Source organism: Ochotona princeps, chromosome 24 (assembly GCF_030435755.1).
Source record: "Ochotona princeps isolate mOchPri1 chromosome 24, mOchPri1.hap1, whole genome shotgun sequence".
Lineage (NCBI taxonomy): Eukaryota > Metazoa > Chordata > Mammalia > Lagomorpha > Ochotonidae > Ochotona > Ochotona princeps.
This window is the reverse complement of record NC_080855.1, coordinates 12273927-12299418: the sequence shown is the minus strand read 5'-3', so window position 1 is coordinate 12299418 and position 25492 is coordinate 12273927. Positions and strand designations below refer to the sequence as shown.

The following is a 25492-nucleotide window of genomic DNA, read 5'->3' as shown; positions in this document are numbered from 1 at the left end:
CTTCCTCTAGATCAACGCAGGTGAGTTTAATTATACTCCCTATGCTAGTAGACACCCCATTCTTCTCCACAAACGAAGGGTTCAACGACACAGAAAGATTAAGGGGTAGTGGAGGGGAAAATAGGTCAAAGAGCCAAGGCGCTGACATCTAAGTTGACACGCATCTCATTAGAAGAATTCAAAGGTGTTTCTTCATAAAAACGTCTATATTCAGAGAGAGAGGGAAAGAGGGAGAAAAGGAGAGAGATGGATGGAGTGGGAGAGAGCTAGAGAGAGAGAGAAAGAGGAGGAGGGGGAAGAAGAGGGGAAAGAAGGAGAGAGGGAGGGAGAGAGAGAGAGAGACTTTCTAGGGTTGTTGTCTTAAGTAAAAAAAAAATCGTATTATTCAGGAAAGTAGCAAAAGCATCATTCATGAAAATAACTTTTAACCCTCTGCAGCTGGTAAGCACAGCTGTCAGGCTACATTTGTACTGCAAACACACAGACCGTATCGAGGACTTCAGTGGCCATTTTACTGGGAGGTAGGCTGTTGAACGTAGCATAAGCAAACTGCTATCTTTTGTGGAGGTCATTGCATCTTCTGAGAAGCAATTGCACTGAATGGCAAACGATGTCTCCCAAGAGTTTGCGAGCTGAGGCTTCCTGTCCAGGGGAAGGAGTCGCAGGACTCTTTCCTTGTCAGCCAGGAAGAGTACATGGAGCACTCTGACAAACTTGCAGCAAACTTGTAAAAAGAATGACTCTGAGCACCATCAAGGTCGACATGCACGTTAATGAATACTTACATAAATGTCTGCACCATAAAATCCATCCTGGTAAACAACACTGCAAGGGTGCACACACAAAGAGAAACATCCATATTAGTGCATTGCCCCATGCAGGCACACCAACCCCCGCACTGGCGAAGTTAGTCCGGTCACGGGATCCAACACATGGCAACCGAGGAGACTGCTCAATGGATTAAGGAGGCTGGAGACAACAGCAGTTGGTCCAAGGAGAGACATCAGGCTGAGGCAGAATCTGCACATGCCTGTGTTCTGGGCACCAAACTCCCCCTGCTCTCTGCAGGGCATGCAGAAACGCACTGCTAAGAATGCAAAGAGGACGGAGGTGGTTTCTAAGTGGCATCACACAAGGCCAAACCAAATAGCTTTCCAAAAACCAAGCCACACCAAATATCTGTGTAAAAGTCCAATCATAAGAGACAAAGACTGAAATGTTTTCCATAAGGCAATAGCTGATGGGGCTTTGGGGAGCTAGGTGACCCCAAAAATTTGTAACATTTACAATTTGTATCCTGTCACACAGAAATGTACATGATAATTTTGCCTGTTCCTCTTCTATGGCAAATGTGAGAGGATGATGTGTGTGACCATACATATTTATGTGTTTATGCAGAACCAACAAATGCATTCTGTAGGTGTGTGTGTGTACATGTGCGTTGTGTGTGCCACTGTACCACCATGTAAATGTGTGTAGAAATTTACACAGGTGTGTGCCTGTCTATATTATGCCCATGTATATGCACACAGGCGTGTGAACGTGAGTATGAGTTCCCATAAAATGTGCATTTGTATATATGTGTGCAGATGAACCTATGGGTTCATACTCAGAAAAAAGTACATCTCAGTAACATTTCACATCCTGACTGAGCAAGCCCAGCCTGCTAGCAGCCCTCTAGTCATGGCCCACCTCATTATCAGTACAGGAAAAGGGACTTCAAGGGGGAAGGGTGCTCCTGGAGTTCTCTGGAGGTTGGGCGGTGTGGTTTCCCAACCTCGCCTGGCTGTGACCAGGGGAAGCAGATTCAGATTTCCTAAGTACTTCCGTGGGATTTGCGAGGGTTCCTATGTGCCACTCTCTACACCTCACAGGCTTTGATGAGGATCACAGGATACCTTGGCTTACAAAATGCCTGTTGCTAAATGCGAGTTGTTCAAAGGCTGGTGGTTGTTATTAATAACCTTCCCTGGTATCTTCCCATGGAGTTTGCAGATGATTTACAGTTCTGGCAAAGGACCAATGAGCCCACTGTTGAAGAAGCCAGGGTTTTAACAGAAACACAACTTCGATTAAGGATGGAACCCAGCAGGTTTCCAGAGCACAGCAGACCCGCACGGAAGCCAAGCATACTGAGCCAAGGGAAGGTCCTTCACAACAACAATGACAACAATAGCACACACACACACACACAGCCGTGGCACTGCTTTGCTGGAGAACACCACAGTATGCTTCGTAAAGCTTTTGTGAGTGGATTGACTAAGCCCCAAGTCCCGTTCTCCTTAGAACATGGCAGGGATTTCACACACTTAAGAAGGCCGCTGGAGCAGCTTGCTGCTTGTTGTTCGCTTTTGATCCAGAGGGCTAGAGTTCACAGGAGCACTTGTCAAGCAGTGTAAAACCCTAATCCAAGATCCTGAGCTGCACACCTTCCTCAGCCATGTGGTCAATTCTCTCTCTCTGTTTCCGGCACCAAAAGATAATGTCTGTTGGGGGTTAGGAGGCAGGGTCAGCCTCTGCCATCAGGCCTTGGAATAGATCAGACAAGACAGGAGAGGGACAACTAGTTAGCTTGGCACTAAAACCACAGAATTGGTCTTTTGACCATATCAAAACAGCTTCTGTCCCCTTCTTTCACACTGCCACGGCCGCACACACACTATGCCCTGTGCTTTGCATGTCTTTTCTTCCCACACTGTCATCCAAAAGCAGAGATCACCCACCCAAGGGACATACTGAATGGGAATCACATGCAAGTTGAGTCAAATTCCAGCTTCCTTAGTCCATAGCTCTAGGCTCTTGGATAAACCACTTGGGATACTGAAGCCTCAGTCACTCATTTATAAAATGTGAAGTGAACTCTGAAGGGATTTGTGTTTGTACACATGCACAAGAACAGATTTAGTGAGACCACAAACCTGAACAACATGCTTAAGGTGTAGATCTGTCCCTGTCTTTGTGACTAGACACCTAGAGCTGAGGGACTTCTGTCTGTGAACACTGACATCACTTTTCATACCCTTATCTGGGCCATTCATCCACTGCTTTCTCCCATTTCAAGCATTGGTACATGTGGCTCATTTCACACTCAAAAGTACACCCCAATTCTACCCTGCCTACTGCTCAGCACGTTAGTTGGAACCCAGTAGGTATGCAGTCATGATCAGCTGAGGGAACAGTACCCTTATTGGAAAGGAGAGGTTGGCACTAGCAGGCAGTACATGGGTCAGTCATTTATCTATCGACTGGGCAAACTTAAGTGGCAACCTGGGAGGGGCAAGCCTGCAGGTTTGGGCATGTCTGTGATTTGGTTATTTAGTATCAATGGCTGATATCAATGCAGGTGTGGGGAGAACAAAATGTAAAAAACAGGACCCTGGGGGCAAGTGCTAGAAACACCCCGAGAACTGCACCTGCCGCAGCTCCTATCAGAGTGTGCGATTACTGCCCCATCACTACTCCTGATCATGTGTGGCAACAGGGGATGGCTCACGTAGCTGCATCCCTACTACCAATGTGGGGGACCCAGATAGAATTCAGGGCTCCTGATTCTGGGCTGACCCAATCTGGTGCTATAGGCATTTGGGGAGAGGGAAGGACCCCACCCCCCGATCTGTCTACCTTTCCAATAAAGTAAAAATAAGCACAATCTTACACACATACACACAAACACATAACTTTTGCTGCTCACGAAGAGCAAAGACTGGATTCTGGATGAGGAGACCAATGGCAAAGAACAGACAGACAGTGGTGCAAGTGTCAACAAAATACTAATCATTTACCAAAATACTCATATGTAAACACAGGAGGCCATTTCTTTCTGTAACTATTTGCATAGCAGAACCTACTCTGTCATGGCTCTTCTGCAGACACTGGAGAGAAGACTGATGCCAGGCCCTGGGGGCTCTCAGCGGCACACAGATGGACCAGTACAGGAGTCACCTTCTGTGATGAAGGTGGAACTCTGGGCAGGAAATTCAGCACTTCTTTCATAAGGACTAGTTAGACACCATGTCCAGCTGCTGCCGTCCCCATGTCAGGTCAACGTGGACCAGAACTTTCAGGAGTGAGAAAAGAGCATATTTTGATGCCTACTTTTGCAAAGTCTTGGCTCAGTAGAGTAACTTCATTGCTACACTTTGCCGTCTGCCCTTCTGAATGGATATCCCACATTAAACAGACATTGAACCAAAGAGAAAATGCAATCTAGCCTCCTCATTTTGACAAATTCAGGCAAACTGAATCTAATCTATCTCTCTCTTCCTCTCAAACCTGTACTATATCCCAACACTATACTAAGGCATAAAGAGCAGACACAGTGAGCTCTCCTACCATACTGAGCCCGTCTTCATGGAGTTTCTGGGGAGCTGAGGACATGGTGACAATGCCACCCACAAAGATGGTAGAATGGAAGCTCTGGCCAATGCTCTGAATGTGTCATGGAGAGACATGGCCAGCCGTGGAAATAAGCAATGTGAACAAGTGACACAGAAAGCTCATAGCTGTAACCAGGCAGAGAGAGGGGAACAGCAGGTTGGACAAAGGGAAGAACCTGTGCAATGCTCAGTGGTAGGAAGGCACCTGATTCCATGGATGAGCCTGGAGGAAGGGCAGGCTTAGAGTTCAAGGGTCTTCAGAAGCACAACAGAATGGTGTGGCTTCTGGGAGAAAACAAGGACTGTGGCTGTGACAATAAACCATACAGTGAAGGGCTAATCCAGTCTCTCCTGCACGTGTGGACAGACACAAAGGGCTGCATCAGTGAGCGACCTTTACTGACAGTATCACTGTCCTCAGTGCTATAACACGAAGCCGGCTAACACCTCGGTGGTTTTCACCAAGACACCAGCAATAGCATAGGGGCCATCACCACTACCATTCCTATTTACAGAACAACTGTCCTGGATCAGTCCTTCCTCCAGGCTCTGAGCATGTTCAGCCTCCCTGTGAATCCTCATGACGCTCCTATGGGACAGATAACGTTATTTCTTTAGACACAAAGAAACTGAACCAGAGAGCTAGGAACTGGTGTACCTGGGATTCTAGCCTACATTGTCTGATTCAGTAGCCCAAACTTTTGGCTCCTATTCTAGACAGTGGCAGTCCATGAGCAAACATCAGAATCACCCAGAGACTTGTTTAAGCTCACAGACCCCACGCCAAGCTGAAACGTTCTGATTCAAAAGATGTGCATTGTGGGAAGGACTAATGATCTTTGTTTCTAGCAAGTAGTGCACATCCAAGAACTAAGAGACTCTCTGCTGACAGTCATCATCCCCAAAGTGTTATATTACATTATATTTGAGAAGAAGCTAAGGATGATCTTCGGTTTCACTTTGTTTGAAAGGTTTGGGAAAACTCTTCTATACAGTCTCATGCTAACTTTCAAGAATAAGACCAAATCTATCTTAGAGCCTCAGCCAACAGGTGCACTGCAGATATTAGATACATGGGGAAATGGGAGAGGGGTTCCAAGCACTAGATGCAGTTATGGATACATTAACCATGGCCCAGGCACACGAGAAGAGAACTGCTGTCATGCACGGAACAGGTGCAGCCCTATTTTGATGCAGAGATGGTATATCTAGCCACACAAAGGTAATTGCATTGCTTGTCAATCATTCTGGGACTGCAATACACATTTGCAAAAACATAATGCAAATGCACATCTCATTTTCTTAGAAAAGTAATAGCAGTAGTTAAATATTTGGATGAATGCAAGCAGGAAATGATTGCACTATAGCAAATTAGTTTACTTAAAAAAACAGAAAGTGTAGGATGCCCCAAACGATAAAAATCTGTTTGTATAATGTAACATATACCAAGCACAAATATATTCCGGTGGGAAAGGTTATTTAAAACTTTTCTACCTTGCTTCCTTTTCTAACCAGAAAATGAATTAAATTTTTAGTGTGTTCAAATATAACCGCTTAAATGGCAATTGGGCGGATCCATTGAGACTTGTATACAATTGTGCATGTGTTTGCATATAAACAGATTATCAAAGGGCATCTTTGGATTCTTCTTCCCCTGAAACAGCTTCAAAAACTCACTTTATGCTGTTTGTCAAACTATATTCACTCAATGAAGAGACTAGTGAGAGGAAACCATCACAGTCTCATAAAACAAGAGAATGGTGGGAAGTACTCAGATGATGGGCAACGGAGACCATAGACCCTGGTGCACACGTGACATACAAAGCGCCTAAGCATCAGACACAGGTCAGACACCTGAAATTCAGAAAACGGAAGCAGAAAACGGGACTGGTTGACACAAGAAAGACCTACAGACGGTGCAAGGTTCTGGTGTCAGATGCTTTTGCAGACTGGAATCTGCAAACCTTCCGAAAGCAGCTCTTTGTGGGCTTTGTTCCTGCACTGGCCAACACTGGGAAGCACTCTCCAAAGATTCCCAGAGAACCAAGACCAAAGCCCACACACTGATGCTGCATGCTTGGGTTTAGAACATTTTAAAAGCCCCATGGTGATCCATTACAGCACCTTATTGTATCCTCATGCAAGACAGACAGTACATGGTAGACACTTGATTGGTAGCTCTTTAAGAATTAAAGAGAGAGCATTATGAGACCAATCTAAGGAGACTCCTCTGAGAAGGCTTTGGGGTTTAGCTGCTGTCGAACATCTCTAATGATTCCATGTGATATCTTGATCCACATCCACTCATCATTTTGAATAGCAATTACCCAAAGCTCACTTCTCTCAAATGACAGAGGAAGGCAGATTGGACATTGAGGTTTCTCCATCAAAATTGACTCCAGGACAAAATACAAGCAGAGATAAGGAAGATTTCATCTACTCAGCTCTCTGTGAAACCTTTCACTAGTTAATGTTTTATTTACAATCTGTATATTCCATAAACAATTCAGGCTCCTCTGTCCAAAATCACCTCTGTGGCTTGGGGGTAGTGGAGTTCTGTGAACTACAGGTGCCTCCCAGCAAACAGGTAAATAATGCATAGAGGGAGACATAAGTTCCACCTGTGTATTCAACACAAGCCAAAAGGGCACGGAAAAGGAAACAAGTGTGGGCAGCTAATCAAAATTCAATAACTCTATCAGCCTCAACAACAGCTGCTACAGTTGACTAGCCATGTGGCACACAATGGACCTTCCAATCTGAAACCTTATATGCATCTCTCTATTTCATCCTCTACCAATCCTACAGAGGCTGGTACATTCTTCACTCTGCTAAGGAAACTAACTCTGCAGAGGTTAATTAAGCTGCTCAGGTTTGTATGAGATAGAGTTTTAGGGCTCAGCCTAATCTGACCCAAAGCCAGTAGGACTACATAGATCTCGTAGACTGTGCAGACACTGCTTAACTCATCAGCTAGCCATTTTCAGTTATCTTAGCAATCAATAGGGAATGAGATGGATGGGTGTAGGGCCTTCTACTTGTTCTGAGGCCCCCCTCCACTATCCTCAATACAGTCTCTGTCCCTAGAAGGAATAATGATGCCTTAATGACTCTAATGCATTCTATTTAGACAGATGCAAGGAAATAAACTAGGGCTTCATTACATTATATGTTTTATGCTGCTGGAAGGGACTTCAGAAAATATCAGAGGTTGGACAGAAAAATCAAATCCATAAAAGGAAATGGAGGAATGTAAGGGCATCACTTTTTACTCTTCTTATGTGATAATCTTGGCCTTTGGGTATGGTTCCATAAATGTAGCCATGGATATTTGCTAGGACTTATCCATTTTCTCTGGAGGGTTGGGAATACAGAAGCCACACATGGATTATGGAAATCATGACAAACTTTGGTTATAATTTTGTCAACAACACAAGTTCACATAATTCACATATGAAAACTTCATGGAAAACAGAGTTGGGGGGGCAGTTACATGGATTTTCAGCTGGTGATACTAGGAAAATAACTTCTTGTTTAGTCAACACAATCATTGAGGCTATGTCTTAGGAAAGATTGGGATGCTGAAGTATGCAGGAGAATCACAGAATGAGGGCCTCATGGAACATCTTGGGAAAGGACCAGACTGAACCCTATCCTCTATTTTTCCCTTTTGGCAAGCCTTCTCTGAAAAGGTATAGCTATTTTAGTGCTCACACACTACCTTACCTTATCATCTGTCATATTTAATACAAATCGTAGCTTGTATGTCATTTACCCCATTCTACTCAAAGAAATACCTCCAAAGGTACATTTGTCTCTGCATGTTTAGTGTCCAACAAAACACAAAGAATGAGCAAAATATTGGGAATGAATGGGAATGAAGTTAAAGGCATTAAACCTATCAAACCCAAAAATTAAGGGACTTTGGAGACAAAAGGTTCCAGCAAACCCGCTCTTGCTCTGGATCAGCTGAAAAATCAACCACATTTTCCAGAAAGAGCGGGTTTCCAAACTCTTGGCTACCTGCTTCCACTACTGCCTCGAGGACAGGGTCCTCTCTGTCCTAGCCAGTGCATGCCATGTTACTCTTTTCTAGCCCTTTCCAAGAAGAGCTGACCCCCTGAATCCTTTAAAATGATGGCTGTCACTGGATGCCAGGGCTCCCCAGAAAGTCATCTAATGCAACATTCAGATACAAGTCAAATTAGCTTCTGTTCTACTGAGACCTTGCTCTTACTAATTGATACAAACATTCCTTCTGTACCTCCCACCAGCCCCTTGCTAAGAATTCTTGATTCTAAGGATGGGTTGACAATACTAGCCAGAATAATGCTAGCAAAGAGGCATGATCCACCATTAAAACCAAAATGATCAAATTTTAAAGTAAAATCCCATCCGAAGTTGTCACAGACACACCACTTTGCCATTTGGAAACACCCGTGTCTCTCCCTGGAGAATGGCATTCATTAGTTATGCATGGGTATTCCCGGCAAAACACGCATTCATTATAAGTTAGCAAATTTCAATGTTATAGCAGGTGTGCTATGCTGAGGTTTTTATAAATTGCTCATGTGAGGGTAAGCCATATAATTTTACTTTTTTTTCTATTCAATATAGTACGAGATGCTGAGGGCATACTAGAGAAAAGCTACAATTACCATGTACTGAGGTAAGATAATGATTTTCAGACAGACTAACGTGGCAGAAACCTACAATTTTGCATTTATGGCTTATGAATCTTGCTTTAGTAATTACATGAGCCCACAGGGTAACTTGTTTGTTTCTGTTTTCCTTCATAACTCATCATGTGTCCTTGGGAATAAAAATCTCGGCGGCATTTCTGAACCTATGCAGCGGGCTCAGTGCTGTGGGGGTGCAGGCATGGATTACACCACTGCTGGTACTTTACAGTCAGCTAGGCCAGGTGCGGTCTGGAGGATGGGGAGAAGTTAGGTTCATTCATGGTTAGTTAGTTTCCGTTTCTGTGTGATTCGCTCCACTTAGGGGTCTGAGCAGTCTCAAGTCATGACTACACAATAAAATTGACAGGCACATGCCTTTTTTATCCTTTGTATTCCAGTTCCATTTCTTGATAGACTTAACTTTGATTCACTACTTTACTTCAGAAATACTGTAAGTGCTCCATTTTGGAATGGCTTGATATGTAAAAAAAAAAATCACACAAAATATTTCCTTTGTCATCTAAGTGATGGAGACATGACCCAGGCTAATTCAGCTGAGGTATAATAAGGTAGATCAGCAACAGAGTTTTCTGCAAAAACACGCATCCCTGTCTACCAGGCCTGGGGACAGCTGTACACTAAGGGTCAGGGAGCCCTGTCTACCAGGCCTGGGAACAGCTGTACACTAAGGGTCAGGGAGCCCTGTCTACCAGGCCTGGGGGCAGCTGTACACTAAGGGTCAGGGAGCCCTGTCTGCCAGGCCTGGGGGCAGCTGTACACTAAGGGTCAGGGAGCCCTGTCTGCCAGGCCTGGGGGCAGCTGTACACTAAGGGTCAGGGAGCCCTGTCTGCCAGGCCTGGGGACAGCTGTACACTAAGGGTCAGGGAGCCCTGTCTGCCAGGCCTGGGGGCAGCTGTACACTAAGGGTCAGGGAGCCCTGTCTGCCAGGCCTGGGGACAGCTGTACACTAAGGGTCAGGGAGCCCTGTCTGCCAGGCCTGGGGACAGCTGTACACTAAGGGTCAGGGAGCCCTGTCTACCAGGCCTGGGGGCAGCTGTACACTAAGGGTCAGGGAGCCCTGTCTACCAGGCCTGGGGGCAGCTGTACACTAAGGGTCAGGGAGCCAGCTATTGGACAGAGAAGCTGCTGGATGCTGTGGGCTTTTCCAAGTGTAGCATGCTAGATATCTTGAATGTCATGACTCCCTGTGGTGAAGAGAGTGCCCTGAGTGCTACAGGGGGCTGCACAGTCTCCCTGGCCTCCATGCCTAGGTCTCTGCATCTTACCCCCTGTCCTGGCCTGAGGTACCACCTCAGAAGCATCCCTTCCTCCCAGACACTTAGCAGACAAAAATGTCCTCTTGGTATTTCCCACAGAAGAGCAGAATGAGTAACACTTAATGATGGCCATCTACTGGGTCAGTGCCTTTTTTCTAAGCATTCTTCACCATTTTTTAATATACATTCAGCCACACCAAAGTCCACCCAAAGAAGAATTCAAAAGGCAACTGGGCACAAACTCATCTGCATTGTCCCCACAGAGCAAAAAGTAAAACCAATGCCATTTTGTGCAACGCAACAGGAAGAATTGTGCGTCTACATTTCAATTCTATTCAGCTCAGTCATGTTTGCATTTTGACTCAACACACAACTTGTCACAGACTCATCCACCTCAAAGCTCTGTATGTCTCTGGGGAGGGGGACAAGTTCACCCTGGTTATTCTGATGAAGGGAAACCTCCCATCCCTCTGTAGAGAAACACAGGGGCAAGAGTGGTCCAACCTCCTTAATAACCAGATGTTTGCAATCATCTGAAATATACCTTTGCTCTGTTCTCCAGCATTCAGTCTCAAGAAGAATTTACATAACAACATGTGACATGTAGAATGCTTAAAGGTACCAACCATGACAGGACAAATTACACTCATTTTTCAACACTCCTTGCAAGGTGCACCACAGCAGGCGAGTACAGGACTGCATGCTGGGATGGTTCTGGAGGGGCAGTCAAGACCATCATGCGTGCACTGGCAAACAGCTCTGTGCCTCTGGGGAAGAGCAGGGAGGGAGAGGAGGGGAGGAAAGGAAAGCAGAGCCGAAGTGAGAGTCGGTGCAGGGAGGCCTGCCCTGGAAGGGCTGCCCCACTTACCCGCCGTAGGCCGGGATCGGAGGCGGAGGTGCTGCGGCCCTGAAGGTGTTGTACACGGTGCGCCCACGGCCTCGTAGATGCGCCCCTCGGTAGGCGGCCGCGGCAGTGGCGGCTGGATATGGGAAGCCGGGCACTGCAAATGAGAGGAGAGAAAACCAGAGAGCTGTCAGTTGTATATCAGTGCTTGAGCACCAGTCTGGGACCTGTCCCCAAGGGGCATCACCTCTCTATCCTGCCAGGATTGGGAGGGAACAGGCGGTGGAGGGCTCGGTGGACGAGCTGGGCGTTGGCAGAGGCTAACTAAGTACAGCAGTGGTCCCTGGGGAGAACAGGATATATCATATAGGATATACGTAACCTATGTGTGTGTATATATCCTATGCGATATATCCTATATATGTGTATGATATATATGTGTATATACACTATGTGGTATATTCTATATGTGATATATACGTCCTATATGTGTATATATACACACACACCTATATATATCCTATGCATGTAAACATATACACACACACATATACACACAAGTCATTATACAAATCTTCAGGTTAGGAAAAGCAGACTGCGAAGATGCATATGCCAACCCCCGTCTCCGCCAGGGGATGTTGAAGTGTTGGTGGGAAATGAAACCCAATGTGTCTCTTGGCACCAAGATGTTGCAAAACCCATGCCCAGCTTCTTTCAGAAACATTTACCATGACACTTCTGAAAACCCTGTGTATGTATGGATTTGAAAATGTTTCACACAAAAATACATTTTTTTTTCATGCCACTTCCATGAACATTTAAAGTGCCTGCCTGTACACAGATACAAGGGGATTTCCAAAACCGACAGTATCTTCTACGTCCATAAACCTTTTAAAGACCCCTCAACACGTGCACATGTCTTGTAAGTGCATAGACTTGTGTCAGCCTGCTCAGTATATGCATGTATAAATACCCATGCATATCAATATGCATATTGTACACATACACACACACATGAATACGGAATATGCACTTACACATAATGGTACACACACAGCACCACGTAGTAGTACTGATCTCAGGCTGAAGGCGCAGCTGTCAGTTTTTATTCACAGCCCCACCTTGCATCTCTGTATTTCCGTTTTTGCAGATTCATGGCTATTTAAAAGATTTTTATCTGAAGTATTCCTAATGCATGCCTATCCTATGAATGTAATCATCCCAACAAATACTTTGCTACCAGCCTCACAGGAACCTGTTAACTTCCTGAGCAGCTTCTGAAAGCAACTGCCACATCCATGTTTATCAACAGCTAAGTCCGCATGCCTCTTCCTGCTTGAAAACCAAGTGTGGACAGGGTTTTCTTTCCTGGGAGAAAGTTCTCGGAAATGTTACCAGTTTCTAACATTCTGAAGAATGGGACCTCCTCGGGTTCCCTCGAGACTGCCAATTCTCCATCCTATTGACTCCATCCGGGACAACCAGCTCCCATCATACACAAAGCCAAACTCATCAGCATCAGGGAGCCTTCCAGTCACCGGCTTGGCCCTCAAGCTCCTCTCGCTTCTCTGACCCTCACAGCACGCTCACAATGCTGCCCACACTTGTCTTGGCCCATCGGCCTGCATTTACCAGCCACATCCCCCAGAGAAGAGCTTTCCTGGGGCGATGCCTGTGTTTGAGAAGCTGCTGGCCAAAGTGAGTGGGCCATAGGAGCGGCTGAGAGGTGCCTGCAGTGAAAGAGCCTACTGGTTACTTGATCCCCAACACATACATACTTCCTTTTCCAGGCTCTGTAGAGGCTCTGAGCACTCAGACGGGGTCACCTCCACCCTGTGTCCACAGGGCCAAGAGGGGCTTGCCTCCTGCAGCCAGGAGCAAACACAGCCCACTCACGTGTTCCCACTACAGCCAGAGTCCTTTCCCTGCACATTTAATGCAGGTCCTTGGTGAAGCTCCCACAAAGAGCAAAATGGTAGAGAAGGAAAAAGCCTTCCTTTCAGATCCCAGGGAGCCACCGGCTGCTACCTGTGAGGCTAGGGCTGGCCACATTGGTGACCTGCAGGCTTCAGGGTAACACTCTCCTCCACACATGAGCCCAGGTGGAGTAGATTGGTAGCCACACAGTACCAACTCATGGAACCCATTCTGCATTCCTTGTCTCCTGCAGGGACTGCATGGTCTAGAACAAACCCAGGGAACCTGGAGATTGACTGTCGCTCTCTAGAAATACCTGAGTGGTGAGGGGCCAGCCTGCTGGATGGAGCCCATTTCACACCTCTCTGACCAAGCGAATGCCCTGGGAGAGTTACAGAGCCATGCCAGGGTGACTTCACTCTTCTGTTTATGTCTGAGGAGACCATAAAGTCTATTTGTAACTTTTTTTTGTGGTTAAGGACAGATCGTACCATTTGGTTCACTGCTCTTGCCAGCCCTAGCACCTGCCATCCATGGATCATGTCTCAACTTGCCACACTTAGAAGCTCAGGGAGGGGCAGGCGTGAGCTGGGAATTGCAGGTCAATCCAAAAGCACCAAAGCACACCGGCATCCTAAGACACCAGACCCGTGCCTCAGAAAACGGCTGGGGAGGCCGTCGACTCCCAATCTATCTTGCCACAGTTCAAATATTAGGTTTTCAGGCGACCACTCAGATTGTGAAATAGAGCAAATGAGGAACTCACAATCTGGCAGAGCAGCTGGCGGCTGTGCGAGCAAGCACGGTAATTATGCTGACCTATCCATTATCACCGGCTACAGTGCCAGGGGAGCAAGACAAGATCCCTCTCGGCGACAAGCAGGTTGTACAATACTTCTTGGAGGATTCAGACGGCAAGATACCATAGGAAACAGAAGCTCAGCAACACAGGATGGAGAACACATGCTGTCAGGAGCCGAGTGCCAGGCTTGCCTGGGTACCTGCTTTGTTTCAGGATGCACCTGTCACTCCTGACATAGAGAAAGGTATTCTGCAGATCATGGTACCAGGCTCTGTGGGCCCCCCATTGCAGATTCCTCTTCTGCACACGGAACACACCTGGCTTATGTATTGCCTTCCTGGCAGACTGAGCTCCAGCAGTCACAACCTGGGGGCTGCACAGATCATGCCCTCACACACTGGACCAGAGGCTGTGCCAGGAAGAAGGAGGTGCCTCCATGTCCCCCAGGGAAATGCCTGCTCTGCTCTCCCCTTGCTGTATCACTGCAGAGCAGACACGGGGTCCCTCTGGGAAGTTTCCGCTAGGTCACAATGCTCAAAAAATATTTCCTCCCCTTCCTATTTCCTTTCCTCCCTTCCCTCTCTCTCCTCCCTCATTCCTTCACTTCTTTCTTCCTTCTATTTCTCTCTCCCACTTCCTCTTTTTCTTCTCATTCTTTCTTCCCGTCCTAGCACGCTTGCTTTCTTGATTGTCTCCCCTCCTTCCCATCTACATTGGTACAAAAACACAAGAAAGCTGTCGTCACCCTCCTCTGACCCATGGACAGCTCCAGGGGCTTGGATCCCAGCACTACAGGGAGGGACTCTCCCTAATGCTAGATGCAAGCTCCAAGAGGGTGGTGGTTTCAGCCCTGGATTAAGCCAAGGATTCAGGTCCAGGCAGGTATTGGGTTAACTAGCACTGGGCCTGGTCACCCATCCGTGGGTAAGCAACGTCTGCCTGTCTCCTCCTGGGGGTAGGAGAGACCCTTCTCCACACTGTCCACCATCCACAGCTCTGTCCTGTATCACAGCAGCCCTCCCGCACTTGGTCAATGAATAGTGTGTTATTCACATTGACAGAACTCCAGTGGGACTCCTGGAAGGCTGGCTTCTGTTTCCACTTCCAAAGATGCTGCACTGGTACAGAGAACGTCATCAGGCACAGAGCATGCGCAACTGCAGTGGCAAGACAGGTGTTTGGTATGAAAACACCTGGGATGCTGAGAGCCAACACTTGCATTCACCCTTACCACTTTACCTGCAGCACCGTTATCACAGTTTGCAAGTGTTTCTTGACTCAAGCTTTCCCTCAGACGGGCAATATCTATAAAAGATAGCAAGTTAACATAGTGCCTTCCTGATTGCCCCAAACAACGCTCTCGGGGAATCCAGCGAGAACAGTCCATGAGCATGGCAATAGCGCATAATAAGGAACCACAAAAAATGACAATGTTCATCAACAACTCAAACTTGGCTGATGTCAAACTGCATTGCCTGTTTCCATGATTGGACACTAGATGGATAGCTTATGACATCACAGTTCTCATCAGATGCCATGAACACAAGTGATCAATTATAATTTCCAATGACAACAAAACGAACCCACAGTCTGCGGGCACACTCAATGCTGGGTGGAAGGAATATGCATTTTTACATGCCTACAAGGTGACCTGTACAAGCTGGATTATGGCTAAATGTATATATGAAGCATATGATTCAGATTAAACAAGACCAAAATGGCTTTGTCCTACAACCACATGAAAACAAAACATTCAATCACATGCTCTGTGGCTTGACACTTCTCTCTTGCTGAGCCCAGGTTAGCCTACACACCAGCTGAAGGGTTTGGATCCAAGAAGTGGGTAAGACAATGCTTCGTAAATCTCAAGCGAAACACTATGCTGAGACTCACCATGCCCTACATCTAAGATGGAGAAAAACCGGATTCAAATAAAAGTCCCAACTATTGCTATGTCCAGCTACTCTTTGTTAACCAAGAACACTGTCGGGAAAAAAGCATATCATGTGACAGGCATTTCCGACCCTCAACACTAGAGATGGATATTTTCATCTCCTTGAAGTTAATATACATATAAATAGATCACCAATGAAGAGAAACATAAAATATTTAAGCTGATTTGTGGCTAGCCCGCATATAATTCCTTTGTTCTGGGCCTAACGAAGAGCAGGAAAGGAAAAACCAGAGAGGTCCCTTATCCAGGAAAAGTTCCTTCTTAAGCTTTATCTAGCATGAATCAAAGTGAAAAATCTGGCATCACTGCAACAGAAATTGGATTTAGCTCATGAGCCAAAAATGAATTTCTCTCCAAGAAAACAGAGCACAAGCTAGGAGCAAATAACCAATTGCACATCTTGTTGACACATCAACATTCCCATCCCACCCACTCTCAGCCTTCAGCTAGATTTATGCCCAGAACCTGTTTCCGGGGAGCTTGCTGAAGTACTCTCAGTTTTGCAAAGAAGCTCTACGCCGTGGAACTCAATGAAATGGAAACTTCAGGGATGTAACGAGAAGGCCTGCTGTGATATGCTCAAGTACCAACAGTTTTAAAAAGCAAGACGTGTGGGTGTATCTACTGGCCAAATGAGCCATTGACCAAAAGTGTCAACAGCGGACTGCTGGTCTCCCCCTCAAAGACAAAATCCCCATCTCCACCTCAAACAAGATCGACGCTCATGTATTTACAGAGACGAGGGTGCCTTTCCCGTCTCTTTTATGAACATGGTGCTTACCTTCGAAAATAAACACAAATGAGATCATCTCGCCAGCCTGGAAATCCCAAGAGAAGCAGCACAAAACCAGGGGAAAATACTTGAGGGTTATAAACTGCGTATTAAAGTTTTAGAGCGCCGGGAGAGATGGCAGAGTAGCAGATGCGAAACCCGACAGGGGGGCAGAATCTGCAGCAAAGCTGTAAAAATATACAACCGCTTTAATGGGCAATTATTCTTTGCATTTGTGCACTGGTTGGAATTTGCATGAGCCTGCCAGATGCCCTGGAAAAGGTGTGCCATCAGAATGGAAGAGGAGCTCTCCCTTTGTCCCGCGCGTCCTGTTTCTTGGCCCCATAATGTCACCTCTTCCTATTCCTCATAGGCTGGTAGGGTGGGGAAGGGAGGGAGGGGTGGGGAGGAGAATATAAGAATGTTCATGCTGCTCAGTGGCTGAATGGTTTCCGGGTAATTTACAGTAGGAAATTCACCATTCTTAGCTGCAGGTGCGTCTCAACAGCAGGGTTACATGTTTTGCAGGATCCCCTCCCCTCCCGGGCCAACCCCATTCTGTGTGCGTGCCGTTAATTAAGAAGTAGCACAGTAAGTCACACACAGAGGAGGGACACACAGCTGGCTACTGCCCATGGAACAGATAACTCAGAGGCAGGCCACTGAATAAAAAACATGAGGAAGAACAGTAAAAAAAATAATTTTCCAAAATAAAAAAGACGGCAAATGGGCTTATTACATGATGTTTACACACAACTAGATCACTCTTTCTAAATGACATTATATGGAAAATTTAATGCTAGAGCATATTAGGTTCTATGGAAAAAATGAAAGTGAAAATGCTTTCAAATTTTTAAAAACCCAGTAATTACAAAATTTGGGGAAAACAGGCAGAGGGCAGAAGGCCCCTTACTCTCAAGTAATTCACAAAAAGACCAAAACAGCCTCTTAATTTGTGGGATCTCTGCTTGTTGTGTTCACATAAAATTATCCCGGAATGCACATTTGGGATCAACTCTTGTTTCACTACAAAATGCATGTTGATATTAAATACTGCTGTTTAGAAGTGAATAAATCTCCATTTTGGACAAACAGTTCCTTATAGGACATCCTCATTTGAAATGCATTGAATAGGAAAACAAAAATTTCTAATTAATGTACAAGTCTAATCAGCGTTCTCCACATGGAAGAGTAATTTTTCACTGTTCATTTGCTTGGTTTAATCTCAAAACTGACATAACAGAACCGCAATGTCCTATAAATCTCCACTCATTTGTTTCTTTAATATTCATATTCCATTGAACTGCAGCTGCTTGTTGCTGCAGTCCATTACAACATGCAAAAGTGTCGATAAAAATATTATGAAAGGCAAGATGTGTTTTTTCCTGGCTGAACGTGCCATTTATTTGGGGGAAGACAATGAATGGCTTGTGGATTGTCCCTCGGCCTGCTGCTGGCTGGGTGATTAGTGATTAATTACCTTGCAGCAAATTGACATGGCATGAGGAAATTGACACAGCCCTGATTAATTAACTTTTTATGGGCGGTAGTTACCCACAAACACTGTGCACCATAATTGAATCTCTTTACATAAAAATGTCATGGTACAAAAGTTTTAGTCAAATCCAAATTAGCCAGAAGTTTCTAGGCTGTTACGGGTCTGATGAGGATGTGCCGAAGGGACTGGCAAGAACTTGAACCGGGAGACAAATGTGCTTTTCTGGAGGGAACTAGTGCTGGTGACATTGTTCCGGCCTGATCGCCCAAGAAGAGCTTATGGGGGGAAAGCGCTACTTGAGCTGGACTTGGCGGATACGACGGTAAGAGAATCACACAACTCACTGGCTCCGGCCTCGCATGCCTACTTGCTCATAGATGCTTTGGTCAGTTCCATCTTTTATCCAGTTCCTAAAGAGTAACTTGGTTCTCCAATTTTTATCTTAGTTCCAACATGACCTCCCTTTCGATCTTACTTCCCATGCCCTGACACCACACACAGTCGGCAGCCCACTCCCCTGGTGTGGTCCCTGTATAATCCCTTATCAACGCTCACCTCAGCTGATGGCCACTTTGTTGCACAGCTCTCTACCAGGAAGTCCTGAAGACTACATTTTGGTAACTACTGCATCTTCCAAACTGGAAGATGATGTGGCATGAGCATTGATTATGCTGTCAGATAGATTCAGAGCCTCACAACAGTTGACTTACAGAGCAACACTGGGGACAGTCCTCAAACAGGTAATGTTTCTAGGAGGCTTCCCATAAGGGGCACACCTTCTAAGGGAAGTGTTGGGTGTGCGAGGCTGCTCGTGATGAGGAATCCTGGACTTCAACTGCCTACAAACCCAGGGAGTGATAACCAGAGTCATTCAAACAAAGAGTTGATGATAGCTGGCAAACTTCCAAGTTCATTATGAGATGCATAGATTCAACTACATGGTGTTAACAGCTAGCACTCACCCGCACTTGCTAATTGTCAGATGTGCGGATTAATCCACCAGCTCCTCACAAAGCCCTATTAACCATGGTGATCGCTATGTGTACTCCCCTGTAAGGTAGCAGAGGGACAGAGCACACCCACACTCACCCAGACAGCCTGAAGCCACAGGCCATCTAAGCTACAACCTGGCACAGCAAGGTGGACAAGGTGTCCCTGGTCAGCTTCGGAGTAAAGCTCTCGCTGTCTCTCTCCTCCATGTTCCCTGGAGCCTCTCCCTCCGGCTTCCCTCCTATTGCCTGTACAAGCTGCTACCCTGGCAAGGATCTGTCCACACCCCGGCTGAGCACACCATGTTCCACTCATCACCACCTTGGTTACTCTGCAGGGGACTCTGCTGACAGATCCCAGAGGCCTCAAGGTGCTCCTTGCCGGGGACACGGTGTGGGGAGGTGCTGCTGGGCCAGTTCCCTTACACGTATTTATGTTCCAACACTTCAAGATGACTGGAAAGGCTCTACCCCTCTGATGCTGATTTGAACAGGCCATAGGGATGGCTGCTGATTTACGTTCCCCAGTCATCCAAAGGCAAGCTGGTCCTTTTTGCCACCGGCATTTATCTTCACATCTGGGTGTCAGTGTGTGTGTGTGTGTGTGTGTGTGTGTGTGTGTGTGTGTGTGTGTGTCTGAGAGAGAGAGAGAGAGAGAGAGAGAGAGAGAGAGAGAGAGAGAGAGAGAGAGAGAGAGAGAAACAGGAGGTAGTGCATATAACCCAGCCATGTTGGGATCCGGACTCAGCCAGCCAGCAGAGGTCTCGGCTGAAGTGTGAACCAGCAGATGAAATACTGATCTCTCCATGGCATGCTTTCTCTTCTCTCTCTCTGCCTTTGATTTAGACATACACAACTACTCAAATTTACAAAGCTACACAGACCTCACCCACATGGACATGCTGTGATCAACTGGCCCAGCGTGACACTGACGGAGGACAGCAGCATGGAGCTAAGTCACTGCCACGTTGTCTCTGTGTACCTCCCTCTGTCACCTTGGCCCCTTTCCTCTAAGGCTACAAATGGGCCCACGTGGCACTCAGGCAGCAGCCGCTCTGAGTGATGCATTTTACAGTGGTGAAGAGATGCTTGTGTTCAGTCTACTCGCAGTTACTGACAACACCGCTGCCACCCGTCCCCTTCCCCCGGGGCAAGATTTTTGTCACATTTCATTCAGCAAAATGAGATCGCCTCTCAATCTTGGAGCAGGACAGAGGTGCACATTTGCAAGTGGGTTTCCTCCCTTGGAAGGGATACTGCAAAGAACTGGCATACTGACATCTACTGTAACCAAGACAAAGCAATTTGTCACAAGCTACTAGCTTGAAGAAACTTGTTCTGATGGCCCATGACTTGGCCCATGACTTTTGTTTTCCCTAAGCAGTCATGGCGAAAAAAAGAAATGTAAAATCTATATAAATAATTACTTTATGGAATGTGCACACACATTCAAGTTTTAACTGTTACAGCATTGAAGATACAACAGCTGGCTCAAACTGCAAGCTCAGTGTATCTCCAGGTAGAAAAGAGGGCAAGTGAGACAAATCCGTTTCCTTTGTCTGGGCTGCACATTCCAGGGTTCCCTGTGGCTACCACAGCCCTTGGAGGTCAGGTCCACAGTAAGAGCAGTTTGCTTTTGGGCAAAGGCCTTTAAGCTTAAACTGAGTCCTGTTCTTTTGGGCATTACTTGGAGGACAGGTTCATTTTGACCTCAGGGGCTCCCATCTGATAATCCAGTTGGAATCCCCCAAAAACCTTTAACACATAAAGAGGACCACTGGGAAGTGGCCTGGCTGGCCAGTCTCTGGACCAGAATAAACTTCCCTAACTCACTTCCTTGGTCAATGTTCAGAATCCAGGAGGAGATGAGTATGCTAAGAAATACAGAGTAGCCATTCACTTGAGGACCTAAAATGCCTCTAGCGGCTGGAAAGGGGTTTCCCTAAGAGATCTCATTACAGACACGACCATGGTCACACAGCTGGGGCCAGCATGATGGCTGAAGCTCAGGTCTTGTTCTTTTCACTAAACCACCTTGTAACTCAGAGGAAGCATCTGAAAACCAATACTAGGGACTAGGACTTGTTGGCGAAACCCAGCCTTCTCAAGCCTAGCCGTGGGTAAGGGTAGCGATGCATACACTCACAGTCATGGTGCCTGCTGAGGTGGTTTCTCCTGGGCTTGTTTGTCTTTACACGAAAAGCAGTTAGTCAATTAGTTGTCAAAGCACTGACACTGCATGTCAACAAAACCCAAGGAGACAGATCGTAAAAATGTGGCAAGTTACTGGGTTCTGAGGCTGCAGCTTCATATTTCCCAAGTTCTCCAGTGACAGTAACTAGTTCTTCAGTTGAAGTGTTTTTAGGCAGATAAAACCATGATTTGATTAAATGGTGGTTTTGGTGTTCTTTTCAAAAATTTTTTGATAATTTTTACATAGTTGATTAGGGTGACAAGGGCCTTTCTGCACCTGGGCGAAGGGGAAAGAAAAAGAGAGAAGCCACACTGAGCCTCCCAAACGTCTCTGCACCCTGTGTCCAGCCACCCGACACCACCCCGGGATCCCCAATGTGGGGCTCTGAGGGTCCTGTTCAAGAGGTTTCAATAGTTCAATAAATAATTAGTAAACAAATAGTTAATACAGTGTTCAATTAATCAAACTTAAATGAACTATACCAGTCTCTCTTTCCTTCAAAGAGTGCTAACCCCACTTCCTCCAAGCATCTTTCACTAAGCCTGGGGATTGGAACAGAAATAAGGCCAGGGGAAGAAGGGGGCTAGGATACACTTTCTCTGAAGAAGTTAATTCCCAGGTCTGCAGACTCAGAGAGAACTTGGCCCAATTTGCAAAGCCAAGTTCCTGATGAGTATGCACCTGCTCCAAGGCATCAAACTGCTCTCCTTTATGGCCAGGGAAACAAACAGCATCTTTCCTTGGCCCTGTATCTCCCACATTCAAGCATTTCTCTTTTTAAGTTCAAAATAGTTTAGGGGAAAACAAAGTACAGCAAGGTGCCTAAAAAATAAACTCTCAAAACAACCTACTATTAGAAGATTTGGGGCTGGAGGAGGGTAATCATTTCAAGGGCTTAAATGTGGGAACTTTACAAGCTCTTAAGAAAATGTGAGCATTAAAAAAAAAAAAAAAACTTTATGTTGGGCCCAGCACAATGGCCTAGCAGCTAAAGTTCTCACCTTGAACGCACCAGTATCCCATATGGGCACCGGTTCTAATCCCAGCAGTCCCACTTCCCATCCAGCTCCCTGCTTGTGGTCTGGGAAAGCAGTCGAAGACGGCCCAAAGCCTTGGGACCCTGCACCCACGTGGGAGACCTGGGAGAGGAGGTTTCTGGTTCCTGGCTTCGGATTAGCGCAGCACCTGCTGTTGCGGTCACTTGGGGAGTGAATCATCGGACAGAAGATCTTCCTCTCTGTCTCTTCTCTCTATATATCTGACTTTGCAATAAAAATAAATACATCTTAAAAAAAATACTTTATGTCAATGCTATCACAGGCCTAGGTGTTTCCAGGGAATTCCTCCAAACGACTACCGTGAAGCCTTTCAGGAACACCTCATCTCGGCCTTGTTCTCTGGCTGTGTGTGCGTGGGAATCCCAGGGCAACAGAGCTTATTGTTTTAATATCTGTCTGACACAAAGCAAACGCATTCTCCAGTGACTCCTTATCTGTCATATGTATTTCTGAAAAGGAAATATCAAGACAAATCAGGTGTTTGGGGGCACACCACGGGATGGCAGCTTTCTGCAACAACAGAAACCCCATCTTGGGAAAGACGAAAGCCACAGCTATGCATTGAGATTAATAACCCAAGGGCCATAAGAGCCAAGCAAGAGCAAGCATTTGGTGCTGAGACCAAACAGCTGCCTGAAATGTGGGCTCCTCTCTGCACATCTTTGTCTTTAAAGATGTGGAATCTCTGGCTAGTGTATATGTGTGTGTATGTGTGTGGGGGGTGGGCGGGGAATAAACTCTAAAACTGGTAAAAGCAGATCTATAAAATAACCCCACGTGTCAGTGAAGGAGTCGGCATGCGACACTGGAAATCAAAAATACAAATGAAGCTATTATAGACTCACTCTGAGTGGGAGAACTGAGCAACCCTGAGAGCCAGTCACAAGCTCTTCCAATCACTTGTTAGTAGCATGTCAGTGCCACTCTGGGTTGTGTGGACAGCAGGGCAGAGCAGCAAAGAGACAGGCTTCCCATCACATCAGCAAGAGTTGCTGGAGTTCACTGATGGCGGGAAGCTGCCAAACCACTGTGTCCAACTGTGCACAACCCCCGACCGCTAAACCCGGTGTGTGCTGTGACAGAGCTAACAACTAGGCGGACACCCGGCAGAGGCTCTCGGCAGCTGGCAATCTGGGTTCAGCGATGGACACAGATCTCAGAAGTCAAATTATGTGTTCACAACATCAAATGATTGTGCAAAGAGTTCCTGACTCCTGGCTTCTGCCAAGCCCAGTCTTGACCATTGTGAACGGATATTTGTGGTAAGAGAAAGCAGAAGGGAGATAGGTCCTCCTCTCAAACTTAAACTATTAGAAATCATATTCATTGCAATGTTTAACGTTTTTGTTTTGAAAGGCATGAGAGAGATCTTCCATCTGGTGATTCTCTTCCTAAATGCCAGAAACAGCAAGAGCAGGGCAAGACTGAACCCAAGAACCTATAGCTTACTCCACTCCTCCCATGTGGGAAGGAGGAGCCGGGATGTGAGCTCTCCCTGGTGCCTGCCACACAGGCAGGGAGCTAGACTTAGAAGTGGAGCCAGGATGCCAAGTCAAGCATTCCAATCTGGGACACAGGCAGCCCAGGTTTACCTTAACTGCTATACCAACCCAGGCCCCCCCAATAAAAAGTTTTAATAAAAATCATCTTCATTTCCCTGACAGGCAGAAAGTCAGGGTGGTGGGAAGGGGACCGGATCCAGGTCTGCCATGTGGGTGGCAGAAACCCAATTGGTGGAGCGGTCATCTCCCACCTCCTGGGCTAGAGACCAACATGAACACCCGGTGCGTGGGTGCAGGATGCATGCTTAATCATGGCCAAACCTCTTCCTCAAATGAAATTAATGTGTGTGCGTGTGTTCACTTTGACCACACTATTACATAAAAAATGTGTTCATGTTGGACATTAACACGTGTATGTGTACAGAAATACCTCATAACCTGTACATGTGTGTGCACTTCATTGGGTATGATTCAGAAATAGAATGTGAAGATAAGAGAAAAACATCACACTGAGCCTTTTGGGTCCTGAGGTTGTGGAAGGAAACAATCGGCAAACGTGCCTGGTCTTCGTGGTGATTTTCAGCATTTTGTTCCTCATGCCTTTTTTCATTATGTCTGACTTTGAAAATATCACAAGAAAACACTGTCTGGATTACTGCATTTTTGGCAATCATTAAAATTTCGTCTGGCATGTCTCCCTGTTCACCCTAAGTCCCGGGATACTTTGTTGAGCAACACTTCAAGAAAATATCAGAAAAGAAAAAAAAGGATGCACAAAGATGTTCATTTTCCTGGCAACTTCTCCAACATAGAGACCTGCGCCTGACAGTCTGTTAACACTGACTCAGGCTGCAGACGTTCCGCATGGAGTGGGAGACCGGGGAAGCTATAGATTAATTCAGGCTCTCATTTTAGTCACAGACACCAGTGGAAGTTCTATCAATTATCCCAAAGTAGAGCAGAGTCGGCCTGATTTATGCATGCCCCTGCCACCTGAATCACCGCTTTATGAATTCCACACAATTACTTCCGTAAAATCTGCAATTAGTATATCAATTAAAAACTTTGACACCACCTCTTGTCCTTGCATTTCATGCAAGCGAACAGCAAGGAGTTAGTTCTGCATTGGGAGAGTACCTGGGGTCCCAGGATTTGCCTGTGCACCACTTCGGGAGCGGCTGATGGATCAGGGGAGTGAATGTGTGCCTTAACCTTTGGGATCTGTCCAGGTGTGCATTTACTTCAGCTGTGAGCTCCACAGAACTGTAAATATGCTTCCCTGCATGAATAAGCAAAATGGAACCCTACAGAAATCTCTACAGGAAGACTTTCTGGCTCTCGATGAGCACAGCTGTCCCACCTTCAGCAAGGTGTTCACTATGGACTCAACAGGGTACCCCTCTTCCCAAGTCATGCGTTCAAGCGCACGTCCCCCGATGGGACAGATTTTCGGGAAGGAGGTGTGTGGTTAGATTGATAAAAAGTCAGGAGGGTTAAAATAAAATAAATCTTAAGAAAAAAAAAAGAGGTCATGAGGGTTGAGCTGCATAAAATCTAACTACTAACACACTTGCTCCGCTGTAGACATGCGCTGTCCCACGTTGAATTCCCAGACAGAAAACATGCA

At 46.2% G+C, this 25492-nt stretch overlaps 1 protein-coding gene across 23 annotated transcripts in view; it reads right to left on the bottom strand.

The window, feature by feature from the left end:
- RBFOX1 (RNA binding fox-1 homolog 1) overlaps positions 1 to 25492 on the bottom strand; it is a 1600707-nt gene that overhangs the window by 40929 nt on the left and 1534286 nt on the right. For 12 of the 23 annotated variants that reach the window (XM_058681067.1, XM_058681061.1, XM_058681073.1 and 9 more), the window contains 2 exons: positions 11204 to 11336; positions 786 to 825 (listed from right to left, as the gene is read on the bottom strand). In XM_058681067.1, coding sequence (XP_058537050.1) covers positions 786 to 825; positions 11204 to 11336 — 173 coding nt within the window. The remainder of the gene's footprint in view (positions 1 to 785; positions 826 to 11203; positions 11337 to 25492) is intronic. The other 11 variants (XM_058681066.1, XM_058681059.1, XM_058681060.1 and 8 more) reach the window with 1 other exon arrangement.